General features: G+C 44.8%; 1 protein-coding gene across 1 annotated transcript in view; it reads left to right on the top strand.

The window, feature by feature from the left end:
• Positions 1 to 22799, top strand: part of STK38 (serine/threonine kinase 38) — a 1097533-nt gene that overhangs the window by 525712 nt on the left and 549022 nt on the right. The window contains exons 9-10 of the mRNA XM_044076623.1: positions 13748 to 13787; positions 16526 to 16541. Coding sequence (XP_043932558.1) covers positions 13748 to 13787; positions 16526 to 16541 — 56 coding nt within the window. The remainder of the gene's footprint in view (positions 1 to 13747; positions 13788 to 16525; positions 16542 to 22799) is intronic.

The raw sequence follows: 22799 nt of genomic DNA, 5'->3' as shown, positions 1-22799 counted from the left end.
AAAAATCAAGGAAGAACGTCCAAGGATAATCCTAATAGCTCCAAACTGGCCAAGACAACACTGGTACCCACTGCTCAGGAGCATGTCTCAGAACAATATGTGGCCAATACCCCTGATGCCTTTGATGTTAACTCAGAACAACTACAGCATCATGCATCCAAACCTAAAACGCTGCAACTGACTGCATGGAACATCACATAGCAGCAGCTAATCCAGAACTTTCCCAAAGAGTTAAAGACATTATTCTTGAAGCCCGCAGACCTTCAACAAGAAGGAACTATGCAGGAAAATGGAAAAGGTTTGTCATTTGGAGTACTGAAAGAGGAAAAGATGTGTCAAACATAGATATGCCTAACATTCTGGAGTATCTGGCAGAACTTCTACATTCAGGCCTGTCCTACTCCTCCATCAAGATACATGCATCAGCTATATCAGCAGAATACAGCTTTGATCCACCTGTTTTTCACACCCATTACTCAGACAGTTCCTCAGAGGAATCAAGAATGTAAAACCTCCAAGGAAACCACCATTACCAGCTTGGGACTTGAACTTTGTGCTAGAAAAGTTGACACTATCACCCTTTGAGCCAGCAGCAACAGCAGACCTACAGCATCTATCGTGGAAAACCGCCTTCCTACTGGCAAAAACCTCAGCCAGGAGGGTTTCTGAACTCCAGGCCCTAATGGCAGTACAACCCTTCCTAATCTTCCATCAAGATAGAGTGTCCATGAGGACTAATCCTACATTTATGCCTAAGGTGGTATCCAGAGTGTCTTTAAACCAGGCAATCCACCTACCTACCTTCTTTCCCAACCCACAAAACAGAGGGGAAAGAATACTGCATACCTTGGATGTACATAGACAGCTACGCTACTACCTGGACAGAACAAAAAGTAGCAGAAAAACTGATCAGCTTTTTGTAGCCTATGCAACAGGAAGGGAAGGAAAAGCTATTTCCAAACAGACAATCTCCAAATGGATAGGAAATTGCATACGGTTCTGTTACTACTTCCATGGAAAACCAATTCCACAGAACATAAGACCTCATTCTACAAGGGCAACAGAGACTACCACAGCCTTTTTACGAGGAGTGGCAACCAAAGACATTATTGAGGCGGCTACTTGGACCTCCGTGCATACATTTGCCAAGCATTATAATTTGCCTCTATATTCCAGATCCCGAGCAGGGTTTGCCACTGCTGTACTGCAAGGGATCCTAAACACACCATAATCTAGTTTCTTCCTCCTCCCCTAGTTGGCTATGGTATTCTACCCAGTTGTTATGACTGCAGATGCATCCATGAAGGACATAGTACAGTTTTGTACCTACCATAAATGTAGATGTCCGAACTGGATAGCATCTGCAGTCAGGATTACCCTCCCTCCTTCCCTCTGTGGTACTCCTAGGTGTTTACCCTCCTAATAGCTAGCTGGTGGGGAGTCTTTTATGGTGTATTTGTTGGATATATGTGGATACATGCTTATGTATTGTGTTTACCACTATCTTTTGGAAACATTGGCATTTATCCAAAATTTTTAGCCTTCAAGAGGGCTACTGGCATCTGGGGCAAGAAACACTGAGGAAAATGGCGTCGGCTGATGCCTTTATACCCGAAGACCAACAGAGATGACGTCGGGTGAAGTGCGACATCAGCCGAAGCCGGACCCGGACTTTGGAATCCGGCCGACTGAAGGGCTGCCTGACGACAGGACAACCCCAGTTGTTATGACTGCAGATGCTATCCAGTTCGGACATCTACATTTATGGTAGGTACAAAACTGTACTTTCAGAATGCTCTGACAGCCTTCAAGGACTTACTTCATCCAGGGCAACTATTGATAGACGGACAACACCACGGTTATGTGGTACATAAACAAGCAGGGGGCTACACATTCCTACCCCCTTTGCAGACTAGCCATGGCATTGTGGAACACAGCTTTGACTTACCAAATACATCTTCAAGCTCAATTCCTGCCAGGAAAACAAAATACTCTGGCAGACGACCTAAGCAGAAATCTTATGGACCCGCACGAATGGAAACTGGATCCACAAATCTTCAGCATGATAACACAGAAATGGGGGAGCCCAGACATAGATCTATTTGCCTTTCCCCAGAACTATCAGTTGGACAAATTCTGCACAAGAACTCATCACAAAAAAGCATGGAAAGTGGATGCCCTATTCTTCAGTTGGAAAAACCTATCAGTCTATGCCTTTCCCCCCTCTGCCTCTTCTCTCCAAGGTCTTACTAAGTCAGACAGGAAAAAAACAAAAATGATCCTAGTTGCTCCGGACTGGCCTCGCTAGCACTGGTACCCACTTCTAAGGAATATGTCTCAACTTCCTCCTTGGTACATGCCTCAAATACCTCATCTACTGTCTCAGCAGTACAATCAAATTCTGCACACTCTGCTCCAAACTCTGAATCTTGCAGCATGGCTGATCATTTAATTATTCAAACAACACCTCTCAGTAAATCTGTGATGGATGTAATTTTGGAAGCCAGAAGGCATAGTACTAGAAAATCTTATGCTGATAAATGGAAGAGATTCTGTGCTTGGAACCAAGCACAAGGAACAGACACAGCAAAGCCCAATATTCCTCAGATTTTACAATATTTGACTGAGATGCTTGACAAGGGCCTATCTTTTTCTTCAATAAAAATCAATGCCTCTGCCATCTCGGCTCATTACCACACAGAGCCTCCCCTGTTTTCTCATCCTCTGCTAAAACAGCATCTCAGAGGGGCCAAAAATTTAAGGCCTCCCAGAAGATCACCAACTCTTGCATGGGACCTCAATTTTGTGCTGGAAAAACTCACTCTGCCTCCTTTTGAACCAGTAGCTACTGCGGATATAAAATTTCTATCTTGGAAAACAGCTTTTCTCTTGGCAGTCACTTCAGCAAGAAGGGTTTCAGAACTACAGGCTCTCATGGCTGTGGAGCCTTTTATTACATTTTACCTGGACAGGGTGTCCCTCAGGTCCAATCCTTTTATGCCTAAGGTGGTATCCAGTGTGGCTCTTAACCAGACAGTTCACCTGCCAACATTTTACCCAAATCCGCAGAACAAGGGGGAGCAGATTCTGCATTCATCGGACATACACAGTCAACTAAGATTTTACTTAAACAGGGCCAAATCTCAAAGTCTGAGCAACTATTGGTAGCATTTGCTGCAGGGTCAGAGGGGAAAGCTATATCAAAGCAGACTATTTCAAAGTGGATAAGCCGCTGCATTTGTTTCTGCTACTTGCACCATGGTAAGCCTGTGCCCAAGGGGATTAGTTTACATTCCACCAGGGCTGCCTGTACCTCAGCAGCTTTTCTCAGAGGGGTTCCAACCAAAGACATTCTAGAGGCTGCTTCTTGGAGCTCTGTTCATACCTTCACAAAGCAATATCATTTGCCTCTCTTCTCCAAATCCAGGGCAGGCATTGCCACTGCAGTTCTGCAGGGCCTTATAGCCACTCCTAATGCTATTTAGTTCCATCCTTCCATCCATAGCTTTGGGATTCTACCCAAATGTAATGACTGCAACAGTGAAACACGAAGAACATAGTACAGTTGTGTCCACTTAGCATAAATGTAGATGTTAGAGTGTATTCACTATTGCAGTCTGGGTTACCCACCCGCCATCCTCCTTTTTCTATACCTTTTCTTTTCTTCACTATATACTAAAGCCTTTGTGGTGTATTTGCTTTTAGATGAAGGTAAAGTTTATGTTGCTAAAAGTACATTTACGTACATTTCTGTGTGTGTGTGTGTATATATATATATATATATTTTTTTTTTTTTTTTTTTTTTTTTGCTCCCCATTTGGGGGGCACCTGACATCTGGGGCAAGAAAAACTGAATAAAATGGTGTCGGCTGCATGTTGTATACCCCTGCCAACATGACGTCATGGAAGAGGAGACGGCAACCGACGCAGGACCCAAGACTTTGTTATTCAGGCCGACTGAGGGCAACCTGCCAGCAGATTACCCAAATGTAATGACTGCAACAGTGAATACACTCGAACATCTACATTTATGGTAAGTGTACACAACTGTACTTTGTTTCAGCCACTCTCTTGAGAGGATTTGTCTGAGTACATAACCAAAAGTTTTTCAGATGACTTGACCAGAAATACTGAAATTCCCTTTAAAGTGGGAGTTTTATTGGGGCCTAGTCAGAAATCCTGAAACTGCCTCTAGATATGGAGTTTTTTGGGGGCCTTCTGCTTTGCAGATGCTCAAACAATTGGATATGAGAGGTAAATCAATGCAGGGAGTTATCTAAATCTTCTGCTCCCAATAAAAGACAAAACAAACAAGTTGTGTGCCTCCTGCTAACAAAGACCCCTTATAGAACCATAGGTAAGTACTAGGCCAGCTGCCCTTCCTGGTCAACCTAACCAGTTTCCCTTTTTGTGTTGGGAGATTGGCATTACCCATCCCATGGTCCATAATTGTGAATTACTTTAATGAAAATAACTGAGATCATACCGTAAATAATTTGAGTGGACTGTTGCATGGGATAAAACATTTAGGAGCTATCTGTGTCCATTAGTAGTAGATGGTGCAGTCCTATGGTAAATTTTCTGTTTCCCATCCATAGATCCACATTGCACTTGAATATGGGCATGGTTGAACTTTTATTTGTGTGGATGGGGAGTCTGTTTCAGAGCAGTTGTATCCCCTGTGAGATATATCTGTCCCTTCAGATTATTCTATTGATGTTTCAGAAGAGGTTTAGATCCCTAGACAGAGTAATTCTGATGACATTTGCTTTATGTGCAGTAAATTCATCAGTATTGGGTGGGAGGATTCGTTATGTGCCAGTCACAAGCCACCTGTTAGAGGTGTGTAGAATGCAGAGTATAGTGACAAGGCTGTGAATCGGTCCATGTAGGATATGCTGTTTAGGTATTGTATCCTTTTGGTAAGGTTTCTTTGTGGATGTTCAGTTGTTGCATGTGTCTCGACAAATGCATGTGAAAGGGGGCATTATATTTAGTGATTGACCTAATGAGGGCTGAGTATAGTGGGGCAATGAGATCCCTACATCTAGACAGTCCCTTTGTTTATAAGCTGTGTAGTATAGAAGGACTTTCTTACAACAGTGGACATGTATTGGTCCACATAAGTTCCCAAATCCCAAAAAACTGAGTAACTCTTAGGGCCATATTGTCAGTGTGGTAGCCCTGGCTATAGATGATTTTCCAAATAGTTTAATAATGCATTTTTTTTAATTTCTCATTAGAAGAGATTGCAGGGGGAAATTAATGAAAACTCCAAAAGAAAGGTCCCCCCCCCCCCAAAAAAGGCGTTTGTTGGACTCAGATTGACTGTGCCAGAAACCAGGTCACCTCCCTCCCCCCATCTACCTCACCATATCTTTCTTTTTTTATAGAAGCCAAGTCTGAATTTTCTCTTGGCAACAGATTGATGTTTTTCGTGTTTCACTGTTGCTGTCATTACTTTTGGGTAATCTGCTGGCAGGTTGCCCTCAGTTGGCCTGAATAACAAAGTCTTGGGTCCTGCATCGGTTGCTATCTCCTCTTCCATGACATCAGGTCGTCAGGGGTATAAAACATGCAGCCAACGCCATTTTAATCAGTTTTTCTTGCCCCAGATGTCAGGTGCCCCCCAAATGGGGAGCAAAAATTTTATATATATATACACATACATACACATATATATATATATATATATATATATATATATATATATATATATATATATATATATATATATATACATGTAATTTAGAACGAACTGCAACAGTGAATACACTCTAACATCTACATTTATGGTAAATGTACACAATTGTGCTATGTTCTTCCTGTTTCACTGTTGCAGTCATTATATTTGGGTAGAATCCCAAAGCTATGGATGGGAGGATGGAATTAACTGCATTAGTAACAGCTATAAGGCCCTGCAGGACAGCAGTGGCAAAGCCTGCCCTGGATTTAGAAAAGAGGTAAATGGTAATGTTTGGTGAACATATGAACTGAGGTCCAAGTAGCAGCTTCTAGAATGTCTCTGGTAGGAACCCAGTGCAACAGTGAATACACTCTAACATCTACATTTATGGTAAGTGTACACAACTGTAGTTTTTAGACAGATGGGTTTTGAAGATGATTTACCAGGGTTACAGTTGCAGTGGGTAGAAAAGACCCTCCTTTCAGAAGGGTACCTCCTCACCCTCCCAATAAAATATTTTCCTACAGTGTTGCAACATGTTAAATATTGGAGTCATGGAGCATATCCCTGTAGATCAAATATGCAAGGGCATTATTCCAGAATGTTTGTTTCTGGTTCCAAAGAAGGAACACTCTTTGTGCCAAGTTTTGGGTTTTTCTTCTGTCTTTATGTAAACGTTCCAAAGTTCAGGATACTCTACAAACATTGTTAGCCCTGACTGAAGATCAGACCTTTCTGGTAACTTTAAACCTCAAAGACATTTGCCATTACATTCCAGTAGCAAGAACTTCAAAAGATTTCTAAGGTTTTGTGTCTCTGGGTCTTATCAATTCTCTGCATTACCTTTGGGGCTGTTCACTGCACCAAGAGTGTTTACAAAATGTCTAACCCCAGTAGTGGCCACGCCAGATTTCAGGATATCCACATTTTCCTTATTTTTAGACAGCTTGCTTATTTGTGCAGACTTTTTCCCCTCACTTGTTAGGAGTCCTTAAAAAAGGTGTCTTTCATTCTGGAACATCTGGGATTCCAGATAAATATGCAAAACTCCTCCCTCACTCCATCACATATAATTATGTCTCTAGGTTGCCTAATAGACAGTGTATCTCAAAAGGCATTCCTTTTTCGGACAAAAGGGTAGTTAGATGGAGTTGTATTATTTATTTTACATGTGTTAACCAGGTTGGTCGACTGAGCTGAGTAGCCCTTTTTCAGGGGAGGCCTGGGGAGAAAAGCTCCACAGTAATGCAATTTGTTATACGGAAATAATAGATAGATAAAAAGCATACGTACTTTATAATGTATACATACAATGTGGTTATAGTTATGCCAAAGTAATGGGTAAAGAGCTTCAGAATACAATGAAATATACAATGCAAAAACAGTTTTAGAAAAACAGCAAAATTTACCAAATATCTGTAGTCATTCCAAGCACATATGAGTTCAGTAGAGGAGAAGAGAGATGGAGAAGTGGAGTGATACATTATAGAGGTTACTGCTAAATTAGGATTGTAATTTTAGATTTTTGCTCAGTTTAGGAGGCATGAGAGATCTTACAGATAGAGTAAGCTAGGGGTCTAAAAGAGGACAAGTAGTGAACTGTCTCTGAGGATAGAAAGGTGGTTTAAGTAGGATGAGTGCAGTGGCAGGACCACTGAGTTTTAGGTATTCACTGATGGCTGTTTTTTATTGATTAGGATATTTGAGGGACCTGAGTTCTAAGGGAAGTTTGTTCCATGATGTGGTAGGATTGTAGCTGTATAGGTTGCATCCAGTTTTGGTCTTGGGTTTTATATTTGTAGCAGGTTTTGGTCAGAGCTATATAGAGACCTAGTTGGGGAATATTGAGAAATGAGAGGAGATGGGCTAGGACAGAAGGATTCCAGGTATAGAACTGAGTGAGTTATCTGTAGTTGAGAGAGAAGGAGCTAATGGGATAATTCTAACCAGTCGTCTTAGTGAAAGACAGTGATGAGATTTATAAGTCTGGTGTGCAGTGAATATAGGAAACTTGTTGTAGGCTGATTCAAGTTTACCCATGGGTGTGGAGTTCAGATTAGTAAGAATTTGACAGCTGTACAATAGGCTAGGTAGAAGGTATGTGCATGTGAGATGGTCACTTTTGCTTTGTTTATCTTTATCTGGAAGTCTTCCTGAATTTTCATTAGAAGTCTCAAACTTTCTCAGGATGTTAGGCCTCATGTCTTTTTTATTGATTCTTCTGATTGCCTGTGCCAGGTTAAGTATGAGAAAGATTTATTGGTACCTCAAAGACACTTGGGCCCAACATTCATATCATCTGAAGTTTTAGATTCCAATTAAGTTAGAATTGATGGAGGGTTCAAATGGCTCACAGTCCATGTCTTCCTTTTTCTCCACACACCCCAGCATAGTCTGCACTGCTTGACTTAGATTTTGCTTGGGGATCAGTTTTAATGGGGGCAAAAGTGCAAAAACTGTGTGGGACAGTTCATACAGGTCAAAGCACATCAATTTCAAATAAATGTTGCTATGATTCATGCTATAAAGTCTCTGTATCATCTCTGGAACCCAGGATCTGAAGTAGGCAGACTTCATTTGTCTGCAACCTGTGAGTATCGGATCCGACCCGGCATTTCAAAAGCTTAGGCTCCGAGCTCCTAGCTCCTCCCTCTACCCATAACCCCTTGCCAAGCCCTGACTGACCTCAGATTTCGTTTGCCGCTTTCAAGTTGCGACGGATTCCTTGAGCTCCTAGTGCAGATAAGTTTTCTGACAGGAAAATTTTGAAAAGCTTTAACTTTTTTAATTTAATTAGTTAGAAGTGTTTGTGTTAGGCTTTCCTCTCTCTATCTTTTAATTTTTTCTCGGTTTTATGTAGTTTGTGTGTGTGTGTGTTTTTAGGCCTGTTAGGGCTTAACATGTCTGAAGCCCATAAGGCAGTATTCTCTAAATGTACCGAGTGTTGGCCATAAGCTGTCCCCAGCGGATGGCCACACTCGGTGCGTTAAATGCTTGGGGTTGAACACCTGTCATCTGGTTGTACCATTTGTGCAGGGTTCAACCCCCGAGCTTTAAGGGAGCGGAGGTCGGCTGGTTCTGGCGGACTTCTCCTCCAGATACCGCCGCTTCTGCCCTTCTACACAGCAAACAGTTGCTGTGGGCTCTCCTCCACCGGCTGGGACTCAACCTCCCTCTAAGATGCCGGAGGAGAGAGAGTCTTCTAGGGAGAGAGAAAAGAAGGAGAGGCACAGGGAGTGGCACCACAAACGGAGAGCTGAAACCTCTAGTTCGGCTCCTCCATCCAAGCGGGCCTCTCCTGTGCCTTCTAGCTTCCCTCCTCCTCGGCTCCACTCCCCTCGGTTCTCTCCTGGGCCCGAGGAGGAGGAGGCTAGCCCTTCAGCGAGGTCCCCAAGGCGGCTCTCTAGATCCGCTTCGGTGGCCTCGACTAGATCGACCTTCTCCATGAGTGAAGCAGACATGGACCGGATGATGAGGAAATTCATCCAGGCCCAAATGCAAATGGGAGTGCTCCTAGCCCCCCCCCCATCCGGGAGGGGCTTCGACCCCTTTTTTCACCCCTTTGGCTCCTTCTCCGACCCACACCATGGGTTCGGAGCTGTCGGCGCCGGGCAGAGTTGGATCCGGGGGTGGGTCGGATCCGATAGGTCAGCGCACCTCGGATCCGTCCCATCCCTTGAGTGCTTCGGGTACTTCGGACCCGACCTCTCTGAGCCGAGGACCACCGAGCCTCGGATCCGAGGGAGCTGGTGTGTCTTCGGCTCCGTCTAGGTCGGAGCACACCAGTCTCTCGGATCCGACGGTCTCCGCCCGATCCGCAAGGCCGGATCCGAGTGGGGGTCGGCTCGGGTTTAGAGAAGCTGGCTCCCTCGGCCTTCGACGTAGTGGAAAGGGCACTGTTGAGGACTTCCGGACCCCCGGTCCCTGCCACGGCTCCATCCCGCACTCCCTTGCAGTTGGGCCAGGCTCCCACCAGCCGGTCCCAGGGACAGCCCGCCTCGATGTCCCAAGTAGTTCCCTTGGAACATCCAGCTGCGGAAGAGTACTCCTCGGACAGCCCCCCCGAAGAAGTACCTCGGAAGCGTAAGTGCAAAAGGAGGCACATGGACTCCCCGAGTCCGCTATCAAGACACAGACTTGGATGAAGGGAAGGCTCCCCAAGGTCACCCCTCAAGACGCCTCATTTGGAGACATTATGGAAATGTTGAGGATCAGGGGTGGTCTGCCCCCAAGGCCTCCTCAGACGAGTCTGTGTTCTTGGAGGCATTCTAGGCGGCCCATCTACCTCTTGGGTGTCCCTCCTGCCGATCCTCTGGTGGACCTTATATCCATCAGAGCGTGGAAGGATCCGGACACCGCTGAGCCTGTACCCAAGCCGCCCTGACCGTATCCTTTCCTCCGGCGGACCGCACTCACTGGAGCAAAGGCCCCCAGTAGATGCCATGATGATGGCTGCAGCCACTAAGAGGGAATTGGCCCAGGAGAGTCCCTCTATGCATCCTCCGGGCAAGGAGTCCCGCCGATGGATCGCATTGGGAAGCGAGTTTTCAGTTCAGCAACCTTCTCTTTGAGAGCTGAACTACATGGCACACGCCATCAGGATGCAGCGGATTTGATTAAAGAATACGCTGCATCTCCCCCAGAGTCCATGTCGGGTGAGGACAAGCAGGTATACTCCACCCGAGTGGCCACTCTTAGAGCAGTTTCTAACACATCTATGCGGCTGCTTTCTCACGCTACCGAGGGAGCCGCTAGAGCCAGCGGAGCAGGCCTAGTCATGAGGCGGCAGGCCTGGCTCCGCCACTGTGATTTCGCAGAGCCCTTCAAGGCGACTTTCGCGAATGCCCCCTTTGATGGTTCTGCCTTGTTTGGCAAAACTGTTCGCGAAACATTAGTCCAGAGTGAGAAGGACGGGAAGACGCTGTCTGCCGTTGGAGTCCGCTTCTTAGCTCCCCAGAGGTCCTTCTCGAAGAACCAAAAGGGACAGAAGAAGATGTGGTTCCGGAAGTCGCAGCAGTCCCAACCTGCTCCGGATAACCAGTCCTCCCGTGGCAGAGGAGGACAGGGAGGTCGCCGTCCTAGAGGCAGGGGGGCTCCTAGAAACTTTGTGTCCAGAGAACCTTTCTCTGATAGACCCACGCAGCAGCCCTGAAGGGTTGACCGGCTGTCCGTCTCTGGAGGCAGTCGGGGGGCGTTTTTCGAGGCACCTAACTTCTTGGGAGTCCATCACAACAGACCGTTGGTGCTTCAAGTGATATCCAGAGGTTATACAATTCCCTGTACAAAGTTCCCAGATCTCGCAGCCTCCCAGATGTTCCACCCGACCAAAGGGAGGCAGCAGCTATCAAATCGGACAGCTGCTAGAAAAAGAGCTATCCAGTGCGCCCCCCAGATCAAACCGGTCAGGGTTGTACTCCAGGTTCATTTTAGTGCCAAAGAAAACGGGGGACTTAAGACCGATCTTAGATCTTTCCCTGCTGAACCTGTCCGTAACCAAGCAAAAGTTCCGGATGGTCACCCTTCAATCTATACTCCCCCTCTTGAGGGAGAACGACTGGATGTGCTCCATCGACCTCAAGGATGCGTACTACCACATTCGCATGGACAGACGGTCCTGGTGGTTTCTTCGCCGGCTGGGAGCCAGTCATTATCAGTTCAGGGTCCTCCCCTTTGGTCTCACCTCAGCCCCCAGGGTGTTCACCAAGGTTCTAGCTGTTGTAGCGGCCCACCTGAGGCTCCAGGGATTACAGGTCTTTCCGTACCTGGACGACTGGCTCCTGACGGCATCATCAAGGCATCTTCTGTGCTCAGCCAGGGACTACTTCCTGCGTATAGCCCCAAGGCTGGGCATCACTGTCAACTGGGAGAAATCTTTACTGCACCCCACACAAGTTATAGATTTCATAGGAGGAAGACTAAACACCAGGTCAATGCGAGCCTTCCTCACCCCAGACAGAATTTCCAACCTGAAGTGTCATGTCGCAGCGGTCCTGCAACCATTTCCGACAGCAGCTTCGGTCCTGAGGGCCCTAGATTCGATGGTGGCAGCTATCCCGCTTCTTATTCATGCGCGCTTACGCATGCGGGTTCTTCAATGGACCCTTCAAGTTCAGTGGTCCCCTCTCTGTTCCTCTCTCAACACTCCGATGGCGGTCAGCAAAGCATGCAAGGATTCCCTTCTTTGGTGGCTTCAATCTCTGGAGCCTCTGACAGGGAGACCTTTTTGTGCAGCATTTCCCCGAGCCACAGTGACCACGGACGCTTCTTGCCTCTGGTGGGGGCATTCTATGGGAAGATTGTCCAAGGCACGTGGAACTCCACAGAGACTTTGTTGGATATAAATGTCCTGGAAATGAGGGCGGTGCTCCTAGCTGCAAGCACTTCACCACGTTCTTCCTTCAGGGACTATTGCGATTCAGACAGACAACATGTCGGTAGTCTGGTACATCAACAAACAGGGAGGAACCAGGTCCTATCCCCTTTGTCGAGAGGCCATGAGAGTCTGGGAATGGGCAATTTCCACCAAACGCTTTCTTGTGGCAATGCATTCCGGGAAAATCCAACATCCTTGCGGACAAACTCAGTCGCACCATTCTTTCCCTCACGAGTGGTATCTCAATCCTCAGGTAGTGAAGAAGATTTTTGCCGCTTGGGGCAACCCTGTTGCGATCTTTTGCCTCTCACTCAAACGCCAAATGCGACAATTTCTTCGCTCTGCTTCCCACCAGGGAATCCCCGAGAGATGCGCTGGTGCATGCTTGGCCTCCCGGTCTCCTTTATGCCTACCCTCCACTACCTCTAATGCAGAGGCTTCTGCAGAAAGCCAACAGTTTGGGGAGCAGAATGATTCTCATTGCCCGCTCTGGCCTCACAACCCTGGTTCCCCTTTGTATGGTCTCACAAAGTGAATCCACCCTGGATTCTGGATCCGATTCCGGATCTCATCTCCCATCCTCTGGGAATTTCGTCCCCAATCCACGCACCCTGAAATTGACAGCTTGGCTGCTCCAGTTCCATCCTTGATTAGGACTCCCGGTATCTCGTCACCGGTCAAGGCCATCCTAGTGGCAGCTCATAAACCTTCCACTGGGCAGGTTTATCGGAGTAAATGGAAGAGATTCTCTATTTGGGCGGTCCAGAAAAGTTTGATCCTTTTCAGCACCTATGTCGGCAGTGCTGGATTTTTTAACAGACCTCTTTCATCAAGGGGCAAGTTCTTCCACGATTAAGGTACAATTGGCAGCCATCTCTCATTATCACATTGGTCATGAGACAGCTCCCCTCATGACGGCGAAATTGTGCAAAACCTTTCTTAAAGGGATTTTTTTGTTGAGGCCTCCAGTCAAAGAGATTGTACCACCTTGGGGACCTATCTTTAGTTCTGCAAGCCCTTACTGCTCCTCCCTTCGAGCCTGCAGCGTCTACAGACCTGAAGTACCTTTCCTGGAAGACTGCCTTCTTAGTAGCTATCACTTCAGCCAGAAGAGTGTCTGAACTTCAGGCTCTATGCGTCAAAGCCGCCTTACCTTTCCTTCTTTCCAGATAGGGTGTGCCTCAGGACCAATCCATCTTTTCTTCCAAAGGTCTCTTCAGAATCTAATATCAACCAATCAATCAACTTACCTGTGTTTTTCCCAAGTACTCAAACAAAGGAGAATACAAACTGCATTCCTTGGATGTTCATAGACAATTACGATTTTATATTCACAGAACAGCTGGTCACAGGCAATCAGATCAGCTGTTCGTCTCCTTTGCTAAATTTGATTTGGGTAAAGCAGTTTCTAAAGTCACACTATCGAGGTGGATTGCTAATTGTATTCTGCAGGCTTATGACACTTCAGGTAGACCTGCTCCTCAGAGGGTTACGGCTCATTCTACTAGGGCAGTCTCCACGCCAGCCGCCTTTAAGTCCCGTGTGTCATTGGATGATATCTGCTGCAGCCACTTGGGCCTCACCTCATACCTTTATTTCTCATTATAAGGTGGATGTTGTTTCCAGAGGAAGAGCATCCTTTGGCTCAGCGGTGCTCAAACATCCTTCCATGACGGCCCAAGATTCAGGTAGCTGGGGACTCTGTCCCACAGGTTGCAGACAAATGAAGTCTGCCTACTTCAGATTTAGAAGTTATGTACTCACCATAACGCTCCATCTGAGTAGGTGACTTCATTTGATGCAACTATCCCCTCCATCCCCCTGACCTTTATACAGCGAGTATTTTTGCTTTGTTCAGGTACTGTAGTCAGTATTATATAGGCAAACTCAATCTGAGGTCAGTCAGGGCTTGGCAAGGGGTTATGGGTAGAGGGAGGAGCTAGGAGCTCGGAGCCTAAGCTTTTGAAATGCCGGCTCGGATCCGAGGTCGGATCCGATACCCACAGGTTGCATCCAAATGAAGTCACCTACTCAGATGGAACGTTATGGTGAGTACATAACTTCTAATTCCTTACTGATCACGATAATCACAACTGTGATGTGGTACATAAACAGGGGGCTTCAGTTTGTAGCCTCAATGCTATTCGGCAGTGATAACTTGGGAGTTAGCTGTATAGCACTTCTTAACTCTTAAAGCTTTTAGATACTGTCAGATCAAAATGTAGTGACAGACAAGCTAAGCAAATCCTGGGCAGACCCTCACAAGTGGAAAGTCAAGGAAGAGGTCTTCTAGGAATTGATCCATTTGTGGGGAACTCCTTGCCTCCTTCATAACAGACAACTAAACAGATTCTATTCTAGGACTCTCTCCAAGCAGGCCAGTAAAACCGATTATTTTTCATTTCTCATATCAAGGATGTCCCTCAATGCATTTCCACCCTTTCCAGTGATTTTCAGGATAATTCTGAAGATTCAGACTCTCCAGAAATCACTGCGGTGACTTCCCTTTTGGCCAAGACATAATTGGTTCTCTCTCCTTATGGAATTGGAAATGGGCAGTTACCACAAACATTCCCACAGACTGGACATACTCGCATAGGACAATGGGATCTTGATACTCTCCAGCAGGAAACAACTTCAACTGACTGCCTGAATGATTCGGTTTTGATACCGTTAAGGCACCTCTTTCATGATGATGTGCTGCAGGTATGGAAGGAAGCAAGAAAGCCTACTACTAGAAAATCTTATATTGTCTAGTTAGTTCTTAGCCAGTGACCAGGGACCCATCAGGGATTTTGTACCACTGGTGCTTATAGATTTGTCAGAGTTACTGTCTTCTGACATCTCTAAGTCTCTGTAAAGGTACATCTTGTGACCATTTCAGCACATCTGCCTACGAATCCCCCATTTTCTGTGTCTCTGGTCAGACAGTCTCTAAAAGATGTTTTATACCTGAGACGGCCTCCAAGACAGGTTCCTCCTCCTTAAGATCTCAACTTTGTTTTAGAAAAAAAAAATTGTCAGTCTTTGAACTTACCAGTCATGCTGATTTAGGATTCATTACCTGGAAAACTTTTGATTGTTCTGATATCTTCAAGAAGAGTATCTGAGTTGCAAGTTCTCTTGCTGGAAGAACCTGATCTGGTTTTCCATAGAGACAGGGTCACTCTGCATACAAACGCTTCTTTTGTGCCCAAGGTTGTTTCAGACTTCACATCAAATTAAACCATCAGCCATCCTGCTTCCTATCAAGAGCCTAAAACAGGGGAGAAAAATTTCTGCGCATTCTGGCTGGGCACAGGCAACTCTTATACTGTCTTGTCAGAACTAAATATTTAGGAAAGCTAACCAGCTCTTTGTTTCCTGTTCTGTGACTAAGAAAGGTCAGCGTGTTTATCTAAACAGACTGCTTCTAAGTGGTTGTCCTCTGCTGCTCTTTTTCGTTACTCTCACCATTGAAAATCCATTCCAGGCACTGTTAAGGCATGTACTATTAGAGCCTTAACTTCTCTGATGGCATAATGGAAAGGGATGGACTCTAGTAACAATTATAGAGGCAGCAACTTGGTCCTCTATCGATGCATTTACAAAACACTACAAGCTAGATTCCTTTTCCATTTCCGGAGCTGGCTTTGTTAGGATCATTCTCCAGGGACTTTTGGAACCTTGTCCTTCCTCCTCTCAGGTTGGATAAGCTGTAGTAGTCTACCCACAGGTTACTGCACTGATGAGAATGATGAGCGTAGTATGTTTTATGTAAGTTGCACTTGCCTATAACAGTTAATGGTTTTATTCTTTATTGCTGCAGCAGCCATATACACCAACCATCTCCTTGTGGGATTTATTGTTTTGTGTTTTATACATGTATATGTGTGGTTTACTCAGGATGAACTCCACATTTTTGTTGAGGGGCAGGAAAGTCTTGAAGATTTTTAGTCACTCTGGCTGTTTATATAGCTCCTTCCAAAAAGGGCTCAGCCTGTAAGCAGCAATAATAGTGTGAGAAGGTTGAAATCTTTTGGAAATTGGCTAATTGAGCAATGGCATGAATGTCTCCTACTTATAAAATGTACTGGCATTGGGATGGAGGCACTGTATTCATGGGAGTGTCCACAGAAGCCCTGAAAGTTGAACCTGAATGTAAGACATCTTTCTCCAAGTCTAATAGATAAGGAATAAGATTGCAGCAGTGACTTCCTACTCAAATGTATACAGTTATGGTGAGTTATTCTTACAGCTGTACTAATTCAGTTTCCTGAAAAGGGTCCTATTATGCTTCCAGAGCATTGCACCTTACTTGCACAGGACAAGGGAACACTGATTCATCCATACCTAAAGACTCTGAGTTTACCTGTTGCATAGATCCTCTCATCCTGACAGCTTTCAAGGGCAGGCATATAAGATGAAGTCATTAACACAGTACACAAAACCAGTAGACTAGCACTAGAAAGTCATAGTTAGCTAAGTGGAAAAGACTTTTTTGTGCTCATCTTGAGACTGCTCCCAAACAGTGTAGGGTATCACAGGTTCCGCAGTGTTTTTACTTATGAATTTATTGACTGGGGTGAAACACTGATCAAAGTAGGCCATTTTCAGGCTTAAACTTGTGTCCCTCCCCCACAGGGAGAAGACCTGAAAAGCTATCAGTTTAAGTAACACTGGTCATCTGAGGAAGTCTGATTACGGAGACGAAAACGCATATACTGCAAAGGCATTTGTGTGCTTTTTACTTGTGAAGTTTCGTGTGTGTTTGGAATAAAATTCAGCTTGGAAAACTACCTCAGTGTTTTACTCTATGCTACAGGCACTTTTTGACTGTTTTCTTAGTGATTTTAGAGTGCCTTTCCACTGTACTTTCTCATTTTCAGGCTTAGCCGTAGGTTTGCCACCAGTGAAAAAAGGGATACAAGAAAACATAAGATGTTTGGTTACACAGTAATTTATGTTAAAAAAATAAATAAATAATACAGTTGGAGATGTGCAAACATTTGTAGGCCTAATCAGTGCAGGGTTGGCACTATGTTGCTAAACTTTTTACAGTAGGAGTACATAGACTGTTAAAGGCATTATCATTAGCTTGACAAGTCTGATCTGTAAAGCCATAGAGTGCATTATGGATCTCATAAACAAGGGCGTAGGCAATCTTCAAGCACTTGACCCCACCCAGTTTGGATTAGTCAAAGGCAGATCTTGCCTTTAAACCTGGTTGACTTCTTTGAGACTTGTCACCAATGCCCTGGATGAGGGAAAGTCAGTACATACAGCTTACCTTGACTTGGCCAAGGCCTTTGACACAATCCCCCACTCGAGCATCATCGAAAAGTTAACACGCCTTGACGCAAGTCCCTGTCTCATCAGGTGGGTGGCCAGCTGGCTCACCAGCAGGACCCACAAGGTCAAATAGGTGCCTCTACCTCTGATAGCAGACCTGTCACTAGTGGTGTTCCCCAGGTATCAGTCCTGGGACCCCTACTGTTTGGCATCTACTTCTCAGAGGTCTAGGCAAAGACAAAAGACTTGTGACTGACCATGTTTGCGGACGACTGTAAGTTGGGTGCTGTCATTGATTCCCCGATGATGTTAACATACTGCAAGAGGGTCTCACAACAACAAATGACAGGTTCCAAAGTCATGGCCTCAAGTCAAACTAAAAAAAAAATCATACCATTTGGCAAAATTCATGGCCTCTACTGACCACATCAACGGCAACCCCCAAAGCTCACTTCCTGTGTTGGAAGACCTGGGTACTCAGGTTGACAACAATCTCACATTTGACCATCATGTAGCGACAGTGGTCAGACAAGCCTTTTACCTGGTTCTTCTCATAAGTAAAGGGATTGCCTCCAAAAAAAGGAGGTTACCTGTCTATACTCTTCCTTCATTAGACCAATAATTGAGTATAATGCCCCGTTTGGTATGTACCTCGCCAAACAACTGCACCAACAAGGCCACAGAAATACCTCACAAAGAGAATCCATGGCCTCCAACACCTGTCCTGTGCAGACAGGATCAAATCACCATCACTCTACTTGGTATCGTGCACATTGCTCAGAGGTGATCTTTATCTTGTCTACAAGGCAGACTGTGCCCTACTAGAGATGCTCCATATGTGTAAGTCTAACTCCTCTCACATTACCCACTCGAAAGACATGAATCTAATATGCAGCATCAACAAAACCTGCTGGAGAGACAGGTTTGTCTCCTAGAGGCTGCCCCAAGTCTGGAATAGACTTCCCATACACGTCAAACAGGGTACCTCGCTGACCCTCTTCAAGCGCAACCTTGATGAGTGGACAGGAAACCATAAATTTGTCCCTGGGGTTCCACCCATGTCACTTATTGACAGGGGGGGGGGGCAGGCGCTCACTGAGGTTTCTTTTTTGGGGATAAACTCTTGGCTAGGCTTGTAAGGGCCCCAGGGCCATTAGCCTAGTAAACCTCCTATGATCCTACAATTTAAACTGCACCCATGTCACTTATTGACAGGGGGGGGGGGCTGGCGCTCACTGAGGTTTCTTTTTTGGGGATAAACTCTTGGCTAGGCTTGTAAGGGCCCCAGGGCCATTAGCCTAGTAAACCTCCTATGATCCTACAATTTAAACTGCATTACGAATAGTGTATTACGCTGTCAACTTTAACAGAGCAAATGTTGGTGGAGCGGGGGGTGATGTCTTACCCTTTTGTTAAGGTTCACCTTCAGACATTGCAACAGGTTTCCCGTGTGACCCTCCATTATGTGCCCACTGTTTGTTAAAGCAGTTTTTGAAGGGGTACTAAATCTAAAACTTCTAGGAAACCAGCACCTGTCTGAGATTTAAACTTTTTCTGAGACTGGCATTAGCACATTAAGACCCAAGTACATCCATGGCATTTGAATTTTTGTCCTGGTGTCTGTAACATCTGCCAGACAGGTGTCATAATTAGAAGCCCTTATGTGCAAAGAATTTTACGCTGTCCCTGGGGGAGCCATGTAAACCTACTAAGTCTAACACTTTTTCTGAAAGTAGTCTCTGAGCTTCCAGTATTTATGTATAGCACAATGTTATAGTAGAGTAATTAAAATAATATTAAATGCAGTATTATAATAGCCAGGCACTGCATTTTGCTTATAATTTTTCTCTAATCTTTAAAATAAAGATGAAAAGATCATTAATGTCCACAGGTAGCGAGATGTCACACTGACAATGAAAGCCATATCGAAAATGGACCTTTTTGTATCCTTTGTTATACAAGGCAGACAAACTGGTTATCAGACATACCCTTTCCAAATGATTTGCTGATTGCTTTCTATTATGATTCCAGAAAAAAAGGAACTGGTAGCCAAGGTCAAGGCCCACTCCACTAGAATGATGGCCATGAAACCTGCCTTTATCAGTAGTTTCTGTTCAGAACATTTTCTGACGTAGCAGCTTGGACATCTTTACTGACTTTCTGTAAACACTGTAAGTTGGATATTGAATCCAAAAGTAGGGCGTGATTTGACTTTGCCATTTAGTACAGTGTGATGCACCCTCCTCTCTCCTGGATATCCATAGTACAGCTTTGGAACTCTTTCTGTGCCTAAGAAGTAATACCATAGTAGTGATACTTATAACGAATATAAAGTTCTGATTAACTTACTGTAGCAATAGGTGTTTGAGTATGTGATCATCCTTTGCAGGAGCCAGGAATCATCAATCAAGGGGAAAAGCTTACAGCCTATTTGTTCATACCAAATAATCCCCAGTCAGCTCACCTGCTTTGTGGTGACAGTGTAATGATAAGGAACAGACATTTTATTGGTCCTACATGATGGTCTACCCTCACCGCTAGTAGAGCACCCCTTCAACTGCAGCAGCTCTTTCAGCCTCTGCTATAGCTGCCTCCAAAGAGAATTGTCTGCTGTCTGAATTTCTTTGATTTCTCTACAGGCTGCACAACACCAGTGCAGGATTGCTAAGCTCAAGCCCTACTTGGTGAGCATCTAGTGCTCCCACTAGATGTCACTTGTGTTGAGCCACAGCTGCTTTCCTCCTACCAAGATGGGCTAGCCAGCAACGTCTGCTCATTGCTATCTTCCCTCACCAGCTCCTACAGGAGCCCATGTTGCTGTTCATGCTTGAAGTAGTCAGGGCTTTATCGCTATGTCCCATGAAGCTGGCATCAATTTGAAAAATCTTTGCTATAACTGCAACTGTTGAGATGGGCAAACAATCTTTACCCATAGTTCTGCAGGTGATCAGTAGTCTGTTGTGGTACATAACCAAGATGCTACCAGATCTCACCAACTTTATTGACCCTTCAACTTTGGGAGCAAGTTCTATCACCAAACCTGACTGTGACAGCTATTCATTTATTTATTTATTTATTTATTTATTTGCAGTTGGTTTACCAGGATAGTCCATTGGGCCAAAAGAACCCGTTTTCAATGGAGTCCTGGGGAGAAAAGCTCCAATACAGACAAAAATTAGGTGCATGCAAATATAAAAATATAAAAATACAAAAAGATTGTACAGAGTAAAAACATAAAAACATTTAAGTTCAAAATTCAAAAGCATTCTAATCAGTACAGTATGATGGGGATAAATGAGAGGCAGGAAAAAGAAGGGGTAATGTGATATACATCTAGAGGAGTTATTCAAGCAGACATCAAAAACCTTACAGAGTAGGTATGTTGATGGAACTTTGGATTAGTAGGTAGAGATACGTATCAAAATGTAAAGGATGATGAGATATAATGAAATTATGAGGGGAGAGAGCAAGAGCAATCCCATTGGGACCTCAGGTAAGTATGGAGAGAGTTTTTAAATGTGTAGTGGTTAGAGGTGGTACGAATGGTTGGTGGGAGAAAGCAGAGTCTTGATAGGCCAGTTGTGAAATGGGTTGCTTTTTGCCTGTGATTGGAAGCTTTGTGATTTTCAAACTTCTGTGATCTTCATTGAAGGTACTGGATGTGGTCCCCTTTGCTTTTCACCTGAATATGTAGTTCCTAAGGTACTGGGCAGGGCAACACAAAATCTTCATGAGATGTGGGAGGCTGTTTTGAATTTCCATGATTTGTTTTGAGTTTTAAAAACAAAAAAGAGAAGGCACATATTTGAATCTAATTCCTCCCAACTGGACAAAACAGCTTAGTATGTTTGTCATAAAACACACTACTGCAGCGTCATTCAGAATGCTTGGAAATTTGGCCTGAGGGTGGGTGTCCATTCATCCAGCCTGATTGACATTGAAAAATCACCAGAGTGGTACTGATCTTCCCTTCATGCTTAGGACACATCAGAGACTTTTTAGAAAAGAGAACAGCATGTACTTGGCTCTTTTGCCACAAAATGTGATTGGTAGCTTCCATCACTTTTGTCCCTGTGACTTCCAGTGCACATTGCTGAGTATCCAGTTTTGGGGGGTTATGTTTTCTTTTGTTCTGTATTTTGTATTAACAGTATTTTGTTATATTGCACTTTGGATTTCTTTTGTTTTGATTTTGAGAATGCTTCCAAGGTCCATGACATCCATGGAAAAGATCACCTACACTTATGCCTACAGGAGACTGTTTTTTCTTGGAAGGCTGTCATATGTACCCCCCACTAAATCAGTAATGCCACCTCCTGCATCCAATCAACTCATTCACTGCTGGCCTGAGATAGAGCCTGATAAAGCAATTCATTTCCCTAAAGGGGTGAGAATCTGGTGTTAGGGCGTGGTCCGGTGTATGTGTCATGCAGATTGCCTATTCACCGTGGTGTACCCATCCTCATGCCCATGTTGAGTGAGATTCTGAATACTGCAGTCTGAGTAAGGCTCCTTGCATCTTCCACACACAAACAAATCTTGCTGAACTCTGCAGTATACAGTCCCTAGCCAGTATCTGCTACCTGCGGCTTTCTTTACACTCCTGTAGAGGTCAGTGATGCAGTGGTCACAGTGCTCCCACGAGTAGACAAGCTGACAGTGGCTGCACATTTCCATCCTTCCTGCTGTAGTCATTCCACTTCTTGCATCCACTAATCAAACCTGGTTGGCTGGGTCATAGACTCGGGGCTTTGAATTGTCACACTCGAGTCACCAGGTTTCAGAAAGACGCAGGAGATATCCAAGTCTCTCTTGGCTGTTCTGTCAGTGGTGTCCAGAAGACAATGGACTCCTAACTCTCCACCTTCCAGTTTTCATCCACTGTGTCCATACATCTGCTCTTGAACACATCTAATGGCACAGCTAGGGCAGCAGGCACAGGCATCTCCATTTGCTGTCATGCTTGGATTTGACTGCAGAACGTTTCAGGACATCCTTCATCAATGTACCCTGTTATGGATCAGCTCTGTTCAGACCTAAAGTAAGAGACTCTCACCAGGAAGTCAATAAGATAAGACTTTCTGAAGTAGGCATCCGCTTCTCCATGTCTGAGACATCCTAATCTAGGAGTCAAGCAACCTCAGAAGAGGATGTGGTTCAGGTAGTCAGTCGTTATCAGGAAAAGTCTTGTGACTGAGGAGAAGATAACAATAATGGATATCGCCGCAGAGGCGGACTGCAGAGCCAGGGCTTTCATAGGCCATTTTCTGAAAAGTCTTTTCAGTGTCCTTGAAATGTCAAACTGCTTTACTCTGGAGGCAGTCAGGGGAGTATTATCTCTGCACCTACCAGCTTGGCAAAACATAGCCACAGATTTATAGGTGTTAAACATAATCGCCAAAGGTTTTGCTATACCATTTCCCTTCCCCCCTATCAAATGGAAGAACGTTTCTGATGTTCCAGCCAGTC

Source organism: Protopterus annectens, chromosome 7.part0, assembly GCF_019279795.1.
Source record: "Protopterus annectens isolate FY-2018-M chromosome 7.part0, PAN1.0, whole genome shotgun sequence".
Lineage (NCBI taxonomy): Eukaryota > Metazoa > Chordata > Ceratodontiformes > Protopteridae > Protopterus > Protopterus annectens.
Note: the sequence above shows the minus strand (reverse complement) of the source record. Positions and strands in the feature narration are given on the sequence as shown.